This window comes from Phoxinus phoxinus (genome assembly GCF_949152265.1).
Source record: "Phoxinus phoxinus genome assembly, chromosome: 11".
NCBI classification, from domain to species: Eukaryota; Metazoa; Chordata; class Actinopteri; order Cypriniformes; family Leuciscidae; genus Phoxinus; species Phoxinus phoxinus.
This window is the reverse complement of record NC_136886.1, coordinates 34,700,461-34,714,067: the sequence shown is the minus strand read 5'-3', so window position 1 is coordinate 34,714,067 and position 13,607 is coordinate 34,700,461. Positions and strand designations below refer to the sequence as shown.

At 47.1% G+C, this 13,607-nt stretch overlaps 1 protein-coding gene across 3 annotated transcripts in view; it reads left to right on the top strand.

Moving 5' to 3' along the window:
• marf1 (meiosis regulator and mRNA stability factor 1) overlaps positions 1-13,607 on the top strand; it is a 37,523-nt gene that overhangs the window by 13,687 nt on the left and 10,229 nt on the right. Inside the window, exons 8-19 of one of the 3 annotated variants that reach the window (XM_079627999.1) lie at positions 1,051-1,449; positions 2,460-2,557; positions 4,613-4,726; positions 4,824-4,998; positions 6,733-6,911; positions 7,580-7,660; positions 8,496-8,729; positions 10,170-10,289; positions 10,407-10,588; positions 11,018-11,238; positions 11,638-11,780; positions 13,442-13,575. In XM_079627999.1, the coding sequence (XP_079484125.1) occupies positions 1,051-1,449; positions 2,460-2,557; positions 4,613-4,726; positions 4,824-4,998; positions 6,733-6,911; positions 7,580-7,660; positions 8,496-8,729; positions 10,170-10,289; positions 10,407-10,588; positions 11,018-11,238; positions 11,638-11,780; positions 13,442-13,575 (2,080 nt within the window). Of the gene's footprint in view, positions 1-984; positions 1,450-2,459; positions 2,558-4,612; positions 4,727-4,823; positions 4,999-6,732; positions 6,912-7,579; positions 7,661-8,495; positions 8,730-10,169; positions 10,290-10,406; positions 10,589-11,017; positions 11,239-11,637; positions 11,781-13,441; positions 13,576-13,607 lie in introns of all 3 variants that reach the window. The other 2 variants (XM_079627998.1, XM_079628000.1) reach the window with 2 other exon arrangements.

The following is a 13,607-nucleotide window of genomic DNA, read 5'->3' as shown; positions in this document are numbered from 1 at the left end:
TCCCTCTATATTCCTGACCAGTGATGGGGGAACTCATTACAAGTAACTTGAGTTACGTCATCAGATTACTTTTACAAGTAACTAGCAAAGAAACGCATTCCTTTTTCAATTTACAACAAAATATCTGAGTTACTTTTTCAAATAAGTAACGCTAGTTACTGTTTCACATTTGACTGACACCTCTCCTGTCAACGTGTGTGTGTGTGTATTTGTGTGTGTTGGTTATTTTAGTTCAAGACTAAATGTGAACATGCATTTACTCATCTCAATGCCACGAAAACATTCAGTCTTCCTCAAAATAAATAAAAACAGTAAAATGCAATCTCAGAATTTTAAGCAACTTTTATAATTAACTATATTAAATTACACTGATATACTTTATGTATTTAATCTCACTTTATTAACCAATGTGTTTGCTGCTGACCTTCAATGATCTAATACAACCACACTAATAAGCAAAAAGGACTTTAGATTAGATTTAGAAATAATAGTGTTGAACTTCTCCTGTATCCTATTGTTCTTTAATCCAGAATAACAGCAGCTGACAGGTTTGAGCGGCGCCCTCTACTGTACAGGAGTAAATATGCATTTCCTTCAGCCTGAGGCGCATTCACTTCACTTTTGGTGTGAAAGGGCCTTTACATTTGCAAAAAATAAAATAGTTTTGCTTGTTATTAAAAAACAAGCAAGCAAGCCCAGCCCAGGTGAGAAAAAGTTTTGTAACGCATTACTTTTCATAAAAAGTAATTAAGTAATGCAATTAGTTAGGTTTTTTTTTAATGCAATATTGTAATGCATTACTTTTAAAAGTAACTTTCCCCAACACTGTTCCTGACTGCTTTTGGTTCTGCATTTTGAGCTCTGATTTGCCAGAAACCAGCTGGTGTTTCTGTTTGAAGACAGATGCTGCTGTTGTAATCATGTGATCATAAACCTGTGTGACTCCATGCTCTGAGATTCATAATGAGATCCCGTTATTTAAAGCTCCCAGCGGCAACTCCATCCTCATCTCAGATCTCCCAGAGTGCTGATTGTGTCTCTGCTCCTCAGCCCAGTTTCAACCTTCTGTTTGTGCACCACCTTCCCACACACCGCGACACCAAAGCTGTGGCGAACCGGCTCCAGCGCCTCTCCAATAACTGTGGAGGGAAGGTGTTGGGAGTGTCCGGCGGCTGCGCCGTGCTCCGGTTCGCTAGTGCCAGCGCGGCCGAACGCGCGCGCAAGCGCATGGAGAACGAAGACGTCCTGGGGCAGCGCATCGTGGTGTCTTTCTCTCCCGACGGCCCGGAGGAGGAAGAGGAGCGCCGACTCTTCCTCCCCGTGGAGAAACAACGCTCGCCCCGTCGCCGGGCGTCTCGGTCGAGAAGCCACGCCCCCGAGCGCCCCTATAGCCCCAGGAAAGCAGGCCACGCCTCCTCGTGCAGCCCTGTGACGAAGCCCCGCCCCCAGGTCAGCTGTGTTCCCGCCTCTGCCCCGCCTCCTCTCCATCATCCTCCAATCGCACGCTTACTCTCATTCTCATTGTGCCTGTGCCTCCGCTTGACCTGCTTGCTCCTCCCATCATCATTCACACACTCCCTCTCACTCGTGTACACATACTCACACACTCACACTCCCTCACTCGTTCACACACAGACACTCTCTCACGCTCTCACACTCCCTCTCACTCGTGTACACATACTCACACTCACACTCCCTTACTCGTTCACACACAGACACTCTCACACTCCCTCTCTCACTCGTTCACACACACGCACACATACACACAGAAACTCGCTCACACAAATACTCTCGTGCACACACTTTCTCACACACTTTCTCACACACATGCGCTCATGCACACTCACTCGTTCACATACAGACACGCTCGCTCACTCACTCTCTCTCTCGCGCACCTAATCGCACTCTTGCATGCAGACACACGCGCACTCACACTCATGCACGCACTCACACACGTGCACTCTCGTGCACACACTCGTTCACAGACACTCTCACACAAATACTCTCTCGCGCGCACACTCAGACACGCACTCACTCCCACACACTCTCTCACGTGCAAACACACTCCCACACACACTCTCTCTCTCACACATGCGCTCGTGCGCTCACACGCGCTCTCACATACACACACACTCACAGCCACGCCCCTGAGGAAAGCAGGCCACGCCTCCTCGTGCAGCCCTGTGATGAAGCCCCGCCCTCAGGTCAGCTGTGTTCCCGCCTCCCATCATCATCCAATCGCACGCTTCCTCTCATTCTCATTGTGCCTGTGCTGCGCTTGACCTGCTTGTGCTGCTCGTTTGCCGCTGCTCTGTGACGCCGGGATGCTTTACGTGAGACTCCATCTTCCTCTGTCCTCGTCTGTCCTCCCCGTCACATTCCTGTCTTCCGCCTCATTGGGAATCGGCTTTGTGTTCATATGTTGTGAAGTTAGTGCTGTGTGTGTGTGTTTGCTGCAGATTGTGTGCGGAGCTACCCGACCTGTGAGCGCCTCGCCTCAGAGTCACACTCTCCTGCCGGCAGCCGGAAAACCTGCAGAGCAGCAGCGCAGCCGGAGGTACCACACATACACACACGCTCACTCTCTCTCACTCACTCTCTCGCGCGCACTCACTCACTCACTCTCTCGCGCGCACTCACTCACTCACTCTCTCGCGCGCACTCTCACTCACTCACTCTCTCGCGCGCACTCTCACTCACTCACTCTCTCGCGCGCACTCTCACTCACTCACTCTCTCGCGCGCACTCTCACTCACTCACTCTCTCGCGCGCACTCTCACTCACTCTCTCTCTCTCTCGCGCACTCTCACTCACTCTCTCTCTCTCTCGCGCACTCTCACTCACTCTCTCTCTCTCGCGCACTCTCACTCACTCACTCTCTCGCGCGCACTCTCACTCACTTACTCTCTCGCGCGCACTCTCACTCACTCACTCTCTCGCGCGCACTCTCACTCACTCACTCTCTCGCGCGCACTCTCACTCACTCACTCTCTCGCGCGCACTCTCACTCACTCACTCTCTCGCGCGCACTCTCACTCACTCACTCTCTCGCGCGCACTCTCACTCACTCACTCTCTCGCGCGCACTCTCACTCACTCACTCTCTCGCGCGCACACTCACTCACTCACTCACTCTCTCGCGCGCACACTCACTCACTCTCTCGCGCGCACACTCACTCACTCTCTCGCGCGCACACTCACTCACTCTCTCGCGCGCACACTCACTCACTCTCTCGCGCGCACACTCACTCACTCTCTCGCGCGCACACTCACTCACTCACTCTCTCGCGCGCACTCACTCTCTCTCTCGCGCACTCTCACTCACTCTCTCTCTCTCGCGCACTCTCACTCACTCTCTCTCTCTCGCGCACTCTCACTCACTCACTCTCTCGCGCGCACTCACTCACTCACTCACTCTCTCGCGCGCACTCACTCACTCACACTCTCGCGCGCACTCTCACTCACTCTCTCTCGCGCACTCTCACTCACTCTCTCTCGCGCACTCACTCACACTCTCGCGCGCACTCTCACTCACTCACTCTCTCGCGCGCACTCTCACTCACTCACTCTCTCGCGCGCACTCACTCACTCACTCTCTCTCGTGCACACTCACTCACTCTCTCTCGCGCGCTCACTCACTCACTCTCTCGCGCGCACACTCACTCACTCTCTCGCGCGCACACTCACTCACTCTCTCGCGCGCACACTCACTCACTCTCTCGCGCGCACACTCACTCACTCTCTCGCGCGCACACTCACTCACTCTCTCGCGCGCACACTCACTCACTCTCTCGCGCGCACACTCACTCACTCTCTCGCGCGCACACTCACTCACTCTCTCGCGCGCACACTCACTCACTCTCTCGCGCGCACACTCACTCACTCTCTCGCGCGCACACTCACTCACTCTCTCGCGCGCACACTCACTCACTCTCTCGCGCGCACACTCACTCACTCTCTCGCGCGCACACTCACTCACTCTCTCGCGCGCACACTCACTCACTCTCTCGCGCGCTCACTCACTCACTCTCTCGCGCGCACACTCACTCACTCTCTCGCGCGCACACTCACTCACTCTCTCGCGCGCACACTCACTCACTCTCTCGCGCGCACACTCACTCACTCTCTCGCGCGCACACTCACTCACTCTCTCGCGCGCACACTCACTCACTCTCTCGCGCGCACACTCACTCACTCACTCTCTCGCGCGCACACTCACTCACTCACTCTCTCGCGCGCACACTCTCTCTCGCGCACTCTCACTCTCTCTCTCGCGCACACTCACTCACTCTCTCGCGCACTCACTCACTCACTCTCTCGCGCACTCACTCACTCACTCTCTCGCGCGCACTCTCACTCACTCACTCTCTCGCGCGCACTCTCACTCACTCTCTCTCTCGCGCGCACTCTCACTCACTCTCTCTCTCGCGCGCACTCTCACTCACTCTCTCTCTCGCGCGCACTCTCACTCACTCTCTCTCGCGCGAGTGCCGAGTCTGTGGGTGACTTACAATGGAGGGACAGAAATCCCCTCAGATTTCATTCAAAGATCTGCAATTGTGTTTTGTTCTTATGAGTTTGGAGTGATATGATATTTGATTGTGTGTGTGAAGGCGAGACTCTCCCGGGGAGCCATTTCAGGTCAGCACTCCTTCAGCATTCAGCAAACTAAGTTTACAGCGGAGCTTCAGTCCCATGATGCTCTCTCAGAGTTCATGGTCGTCACGGTGAGTGAATTGCATGATAATCAAAAGGCTTCATAAAACACTTGCGCTCTCGTCACGTGTGTGTGTGTGTGTGTGTGTGGCTCTTCGGTCTCTTCAGGAGTGTGTCCCCCTGCCTGTCGAACCGCTCGTCTCCGCTGAGCGCACCGTCCCCCGACGGCCAATCAGAACCCTTCTCTGATGGAGCCGACGTTCAGGTCACGAACCTCGACTACAGAATGTCACGCAAGGACCTCCAGCAAATCCTGCGAGACGCTTTTGCTAAACACGGCAGAGTGAGTAGCATCTAACAGACATTTAAAACCAGAGCGTGTTGAAAGTGTGCTTCATTATTGTGTGTGTTTGTTTTTGTGAGTTATGAGGACATTTCCTGAGTCCTCGTATATCAAATGGCTTTAAAAACATACTAATCCCAGTGTTTTATTAAAAATGTAAAAATGCATAGTTTTCTGTGATGGGTAGGTTTAGGGGTCGGGTTAGTGTGTGTGAGATGGGTAGGTTTAGGGGTTTTGTGTTTGTGTGTGTGTGAGATGGGTAGGTTTAGGGGTTTTGTGTGTTTGTGTGTTAAGGGGTCGGGTTAGTGTGTGTGTGTGTGTGATGGGTTGGTTTAGGGGTTCTGTGTGTGTGTGATGGGTAGGTTTAGGGGTCGGGTTAGTGTGTGTGTGTGTGAGATGGGTAGGTTTAGGGGTTTTGTGTGTGTGATGGGTAGGTTTAGGGGTCGGGTTAGTGTGTGTGTGTGTGTGTGTGTGATGGGTAGGTTTAGGGGTTTTGTGTGTGTGATGGGTAGGTCTAGGGGTCGGGTTAGTGTGTGTGTGTGATGGGTAGGTTTAGGGGTCGGGTTAGTTTAGGGGTTTTGTGTGTGATGGGTAGGTTTAGGGGTCGGGTTAGTGTGTGTGTGTGTGATGGGTAGGTTTAGGGGTTTTGTGTGTGTGATGGGTAGGTTTAGGGGTCGGGTTAGTGTGTGTGTGTGATGGGTAGGTCTAGGGGTCGGGTTAGTGTGTGTGTGTGATGGGTAGGTTTAGGGGTCGGGTTAGTGTGTGTGTGTGTGATGGGTAGGTTTAGGGGTTTTGTGTGTGTGATGGGTAGGTTTAGGGGTCGGGTTAGTGTGTGTGTGTGTGTGTGTGTGTGTGTGTGTGTGTGTGTGTGTGTGTGTGTGTGTGTGTGTGATGGGTAGGTTTAGGGGTCGGGTTAGTTTAGGGGTTTTGTGTGTGATGGGTAGGTTTAGGGGTCGGTTAGTGTGTGCGAGATTTGTAGGTTTAGGGTTAGTTTGTGTGTAGGTTTAGGGTTCGGGTTAGTGTGTGTGTGTGTGTGTGTGTGTGTGTGTGTGTGTGTGATGGGTAGTTTTAGGGGTCGGGTTAGTGTGTGTATGTGATGGGTAGGTTTAGGGTTCGGGTTAGTGTGCGTGTGTGAGATGGGTAGGTTTAGGGTTCAGGTTAGTTTAGGGGTTTTGTGTGTGTGTGTGTGTGTGTGTGTGTGTGTGTGTGTGTTTGGGGGTCGGGTTAGTGTGTGTGTGTGTGTGTGTGATGGGTAGTTTTAGGGGTCGGGTTAGTGTGTGTATGTGATGGGTAGGTTTAGGGTTCAGGTTAGTTTAGTGTGTGTGTGTGTGTGTGTGTGTGTGTGTGTGTGTGTTTAGGGGTCGGGTTAGTGTGTGTGTGAGTGAGAGAGAGAGATGGGTAGGTTTAGGGGTCGGGTTAGTGTGTGTGTGTGTGTGTGTGTGTGTGTGTGTGTGTGTGTGTGTGTGTGTGTGTTTAGGGGTCGGGTTAGTGTGTGTGTGAGTGAGAGAGAGAGAGATGGGTAGGTTTAGGGGTCGGGTTAGTGTTGTGTGTGTGATGGGTAGGTTTAGGGGTCGGGTTAGTTAGTGTTGTGTGTATGAGATTGGTAGGTTTAGGGGGTGTGTGTGTAAGTTTAGGGGTCAGGTTAGTGTATGGAAATAGAATACACAGATTGTACAGTATAAATACCAATACTGCTATAGAATGTCATCACAAGTATAGTGTGTGTGTGTGTAGGTGAAGAGCGTTGATCTGAGTCCTCACACTGACTATCAGCTGAAGGCGCGGGTTCACATGAGTTCCCTCCAGCAGGCCATCGGTGCCGTCAGTCTTCTGCATCGCTATAAAATCGGCAGCAAGAGGATTCATGTGTCGCTCGTCACTGGAGCCAGTAACAAATCTCTCTCCTGCCTCAGGTACGCATGTGACGTTTCAAACTTTCATATCACGATAACTCCTATGGTATGTGGTATTATCACTGCATTGAAGTTAAAGTGCTGTCGTCCTAACAGGCTTAAAGGGGTCCCACTATGCTTTTGTACAGGTTCATCTGTCTTTAGTGTGTAATGTTGCTTTTTGAGGTTAAAACAAGCTCCAGTTCTTCTCTATTTCAGTGTCAGTGTTTCTGAACAGCAATGGAGAATATGAGGAAAATAATCAAACATTCAAACAGGAAAACCTGTTCTAGTAGAGCCCAGAAACATCAAAGAATTTGTAAAAGGGCGTAGTAGGTCCAATTCAATACATGTTTTCCTAAAACAAAAAGAATATAAAGTAAACAAATGTTTCAAACAGATTAAAGTGCAAAAGAACTTAAAAGTACTTTCCCATTAACCAGATAAAATTTCCAACACTGCTTCAAAGAGACTGAATGAAAATGCACATTCCCTCTCTGACAGCAGATGGCGATAAAATAACAGCAGAAAAGCATCTGTAAACAAAGCAGGCACTTCCTGTTTCTGAACAGTGTTTAAATGTCACACCATTTAGATTTGTGTATTAGCCTCATCACAGCACCATATATTTGTTTACATTTAAACATTTTTACATATTCTGGAGCCTCCGTGATGTGTGTTTTTCTCAGCTCTGAGATCATCAGTATCCTCCAGGACGCTCCAGCGAACTGCCTGCCTCTCTACAAGTTCACCGAGACCTACGAGAGGAAGTGAGTGATGCACATTCAATTCACATTTATTTGTATAGCGCTTTTCAGACTTGTGGTGAAAAAAGTCAGAAATACACATTTAGGTCTTTATTTTACTAACTTTCTCTGTTTGCGTCTGTAGATTGGCGTTGTAAATCATCCGCTGCTCCGCGATCTCTGTCTGCACCGTCATCATACACACCGTTAGAAAGCTCTCTCTGCTGTACAGTGCTGTCAGATCCAAATATGGTCATTTTCTTTTTATCAGCAACCAATCGTGAAATTGGCTGAATGCGCAATCTCATTGGCTGATGATAAATCTTTAAAGACCGTTTTCTCAAAATGACTTCTCTCATTCTCCAAGTCCGAAATCTCCACTTCAGTCGCACCGATATACACCAAACCTTCCAGTCTTGTACTTAGTTACATTATGAAGACATTTACAGAGGGATTTGTAAATATATTATTCCTAGCCTGATTTGTATAACATTTTATTCCAAAAAACATGTAGAAAATAAATGTATGGCTATTGACAGTATATTCTGATTTACAGGATAACAAAAGTAGATATCCATAAATCCCTCTGTAATATTTTCCCATCTAATACGTAATACGTTTGCATATTTTAACATTAAATTACAGAAAACTTGTAATACATTTTTTTCTCATCTTAATGTAGGTAATCAACTGAGGAAGTTTCATGGTGATATCTGCTAGTTAAAAAAATTACCCCATTAACCTGTAGTCTCGCCTTAAAAATTCATAATACATAACTTTTTGTCATTTACGCGTATCCATGTGAACTGGAATCATTTTGACAATGTTTTATCTGTACAACGTCTTGTCTGTCCTGCAGGTTTGGTCATAAGCTGGTGGTGAGTGACTTGTACCGCTTGCCGGAGCTGGTGTGTGTGCGCGAGCAGGGCGGCGGGCGGCTCGTGTGTCTGCTGTCCAGCACTCAGGCCCGGCAGAGTCCGCTAGGATCCGCACACTCTCACGACAGCTCCAACACGGCCAGCCCGGTCCTGTTCGAGGAGCTGGAGTACCACGAGCCCGTGTGCAAACGCCACTGCACTCAGCAGGACTTCAGGTGAATCGCTGTGGACACACGCGGGTGCAGGGGTCCTGCAGAGTCCAAAATAAGGAAATATTGATAGGGTCCCAACTTTATATTAAAGCGTAACTCTCACCAAAATGCAATTTAGGGTATTTTTGTGAATCTACCAGAGTCAAACTTTCGTGTAAAAGCATAATTAGAATAGAAACCGCACTTTTGAGTTTGACCGTATTTTAGTTTTCGGTCAAAATGGCTTTTCAATGGGAGTGCACGGGGCACTTCTATGATAGCATCAAAATCGCTGTTTTTAAAACACTAATGCGGCTCGACACAACATGAAACTGTGCTGGAAGCGTCACCAGCATTGAGTGTTTACACCATGTTTGTGTACACGAGTTTACTAAAAATAAAGGTTTTGAACAACTCACTGTAGCTGTTAGGCCGTGTGTCCACCAAAGCGTTTTTTTCACGCGGCTGGCGTGTTTTTTCAATTGTTTTCAATGGGAACGCTGCGTTTTTAGAACGCCAGGAGCGTAACGAGGCGCTGAAGCGTTCTGCGTTTTTTACAGGTCGCCGAGAGTTGAAGAATGTTCAACTTTGGGTAAAACGCAGCACTCATCACTGTCACTTTTTAGCCAACCGTCCAATCACAGTGGAGGAGGGGCGGGACTAATACCACACGGACCAACGGATATTCTGTATCATAGCAACGAAGCGTCTTAACTGAAAAAAAAAAAACTGCGCTGCCAAAACGCTCTCAAGCGCACACAGCTCGCCGTTTTCAGCTGGCTAAAAACGCTTTGGTGGACACACGGCCTTAGTGTTTCCGGCCGCCGGCATTTTATCAGTCAAAAATAGTCGATCTCCGAATGCAATGTAACATGAGGAGAGTAAAGATGGAAACCTTCCAATCCCCTTGTTTATTATTAATATTATTAGTATTTCAATAGATATTGCCATGAGCTAAGTGGCTAAGCTATCATGCTTTTCATTGAAATTACAACTTCATGACATTTCCTCGTATGGAGTCAGTTCATTCGCATTCGCATGGCTATGAGTGCGATATTGCTCATATACATATTCAAGTATATGACAGCTTTCATCTTTCAGGTCAATCATATATTGAGAAAAGAAAAAGCGATATGTCATAGTTCCCTTTAAATGGTTAAAGTTTCCAGTCGTTGCATCTGCTGCACTTTATTTGTACTATTTTGTTTCATTGGTTTATTTTTATTTATCTATTTACCTTTTTTGGGGGAATTTAAAGGTAATAAACAAAAACAAAATCGAAATATTGTTTGATTAGTGAGATCTCTGATTGTATTTCTTGAAAACCAAAAAGTAGTGCTTAAAGTCCTTAAGTCCTGGAATTTAATTTTCCAGTACCTGTACGAACCCTGCGTGTGCTCACGTTAGCCGTGACCTATCCAGCGCTAGCGGTGACGAGCCTGACTGTTTCTCCTCTGGTTTCAGTGAATCTGACTTTGATCCGGATTCATACATGATCCCGTTTGTTCTGGTGTCTCTGAAAGTTCTGGCTGCTCATGTCCACGGTTTACTGCAGAGTCACGAGGGAACGGTCCCTCTGCTCAGGTGACACACACACACACACACACACACACACACACACACACACACACACACACGCTGTTATTCATTTGGTCTGTTGTGTGTCTGTTGCATGTGTGACTGTTTCCTGTCTGCACACAGTTTCCCAGAATGCTATGCAGCAGAGTTCGGTCCTTTGAGCGTTGCGGAGGAGGGGGGGCTGGAGGGAAGCGTCCCGCTGGAGCATCTCATCACCTGCATCCCTGGAGTCTCCATAGTAACCGCACAGAACGGCTTCAAAATCATCAAGTGGATTCACAACAAACCCCCACCGCCCAATGCAGGTGTGTGAGAGTGTGTGAGAGTGTGTGAGAGTGTGTGAGAGTGTGTGAGAGTGTGTGAGAGTGTGTGAGAGTGTGTGAGAGTGTGTGAGAGTGTGTGAGAGTGTGTGAGAGTGTGTGAGTGTGTGAGTGTGAGAGGTCATCAGAGAAGAAAATCTGTTATTCTTTATTCTGTTTCAAGATTATTAAAACAATAATGTTGTGCACCGATAAATAATTTATAATAAACACTGACACTTTTTGTTTCTTTTTAATGGAATATTGCAATTTAGATTTCATGTTTACTTTAAGAATCACACAATCCTACTGGTCAATCGTAATTAACTGCACAGTGCTCATCTCTTGGCATAGCATTAATCACATGCTCATCTGAAGCTAATGAAGTGCATAAGTGGAAAGCCTGTGTGTTTCCCCGTGTGTGTGTGTGCTCAGATCCGTGGCTGCAGCGCAGTAAGAGTCCGGTGGGGAATCCACAGCTGATCCAGTTCAGCCGAGAGATGGTGGATCTCATGAAGAACCAGCCGTCCTGTTTGATGCCCGTCACCAAGTTCATTCCAGCGTATCACCACCACTTCGCCAAGCAGTGCCGTGTGTCGGACTACGGATACTCCAAACTGCTGGAGCTGCTGGAGGCTGTTCCTCACGTGCTGCAGGTCCTTGAACACAAGCTCACATTTACTTTCAATTCACAATTCGACATTCCCAATGCTTCCCTAGCAGGTTTAAAGTCGGCATTAAACTGAAGTTGCGCTAGTCTTTTCTTCTCTATTGTGCCGTATATCTGAGTGAATCTCTTCTGGAACAAGTACAATAGTATTTCACCACCAATAGTATTTTTGGGATGCCAGTTGGCAGGAAACGCAGTGTATCGCAGCCAGAAACCTAAAAAGCCTTTGTATCCATCTAAAAATCTCTATGAACGAGAGCACATTTTTTGAATTCGGACTGCAGTACCCATTTTGACCACTAGTTGTCAATCTTACAGACTGCACCTTTTAAAAAAAGAATTGTGCATATTGATTTCATGCTGAGTTTAATTATTTTGTGTGTAGATCCTGGGTTTAGGCTCCAAGCGTTTGTTGACGTTGACTCACCGCGCGCAGATCAAGCGCTTCACTCAAGACCTGCTGAAGCTGCTGAAGTTTCAGGCCAGTAAACAGGTGGTGATCGGGGACTTCGCTCAGGCCTATCACTGGTGAGAATCTCAGGACGGCCGTCTCTCTCTCTCTCTGCTTCTTAAAGGGATAGTTCACCAAAAACTTTAAATTAGCCCATGTTTACTCGCCTTCAAATCATCTTATGTGTATATGACTTTCTTCTTTCAGACGAATACAATCGGAGTTATATTAAAACATTACCTGGCTCTTCCTAGCTTTATAATGGCAGTAAATGCCCGTTTCTGTTTTGAAAAAAGTGCATCGGTCCATGGTAAAAGTGCATCTATCCATGGTAAAAGTGCATCTGTCCATGATAAAAGTGCATCTGTCCATCATAAAAGTGCATCTATCCATGGTAAAAGTGCATCTGTCCATGGTAAAAGTGCATCTGTCCATGATAAAAGTGCATCTATCCATGGTAAAAGTGCATCTGTCCATGGTAAAAGTGCATCTGTCCATGATAAAAGTGCATCTGTCCATCATAAAAGTGCATCTGTCCATGGTAAAAGTGCATCTGTCCATGGTAAAAGTGCATCTGTCCAAAGTGCATCTGTCCATGGTAAAAGTGCATCTATCCATGGTAAAAGTGCATCTGTCCATGGTAAAAGTGCATCTGTCCATGGTAAAAGTGCATCTGTCCATGGTAAAAGTGCATCTGTCCATGGTAAAAGTGCATCTGTCCATGGTAAAAGTGCATCTGTCCATGGTAAAAGTGCATCTGTCCATGGTAAAAGTGCATCTATCCATGGTAAAAGTGCATCGGTCCATGGTAAAAGTGCATCGGTCCATGGTAAAAGTGCATCTATCCATGGTAAAAGTGCATCTGTCCATGATAAAAGTGCATCTGTCCATGGTAAAAGTGCATCTATCCATGGTAAAAGTGCATCTGTCCATGATAAAAGTGCATCTGTCCATGGTAAAAGTGCATCTATCCATGGTAAAAGTGCATCTGTCCATGGTAAAAGTGCATCTGTCCAAAGTGCATCTGTCCATGGTAAAAGTGCATCTATCCATGGTAAAAGTGCATCTGTCCATGGTAAAAGTGCATCTGTCCATGGTAAAAGTGCATCTGTCCATGGTAAAAGTGCATCTGTCCATGGTAAAAGTGCATCTGTCCATGGTAAAAGTGCATCGGTCCATGGTAAAAGTGCATCTGTCCATGGTAAAAGTGCATCTGTCCATGGTAAAAGTGCATCTGTCCATGGTAAAAGTAAATATCCATATTTAACGTTACAAAGTAAAATTCTAGCTTACGGCCAAACGCAGTCTCTACTTGCGCCTAAAGTGTAACTTGTGTAACTTGCGCAACTTGTGATGTCAGAAGTATCGTAGTGCGTCATGGTGTAGCGTAAATATCAGCAGTGCGTCGCATTGCTTGCATAAGTTGCGCTTTAAACTTAAGTGGAATCCGTTTGGCCAGAAGCTAGTTATTTTACTTTATACAGTTTTAAATATGGATATTTTTCTTACACAAATGCATCACTTCGCTTCAGAAGGCCTTTATTAACCCCTCGGAGCCGTTTTTTAATATAATTTTTTTTTAATATAACTCTGATTGTATTTGTCTGAAAGAAGAAAGTCATAAACGCATAGGATGGCTTGCGAGTGAGTAAATCATGGGCTAATTAAAATATTTGCGGTGAACTATCCCTTAAAGCATTAGGTGTAACCTCTTCCTCCTGGTGTGTGTGTGTGTCAGGTGTTTCTCCAGGAACTGGCAGGTGATGGATTATGGGATGTGTGATCTGATGGACCTGTTGGCTGAGATTCCGGACACGACCATCACAGTCACTCAGCAGGACTGTGACACGCTCATCTCTGTTCCCAAAAGAGGTGAAACACTGATGCAAATGAACTCGTGCGGG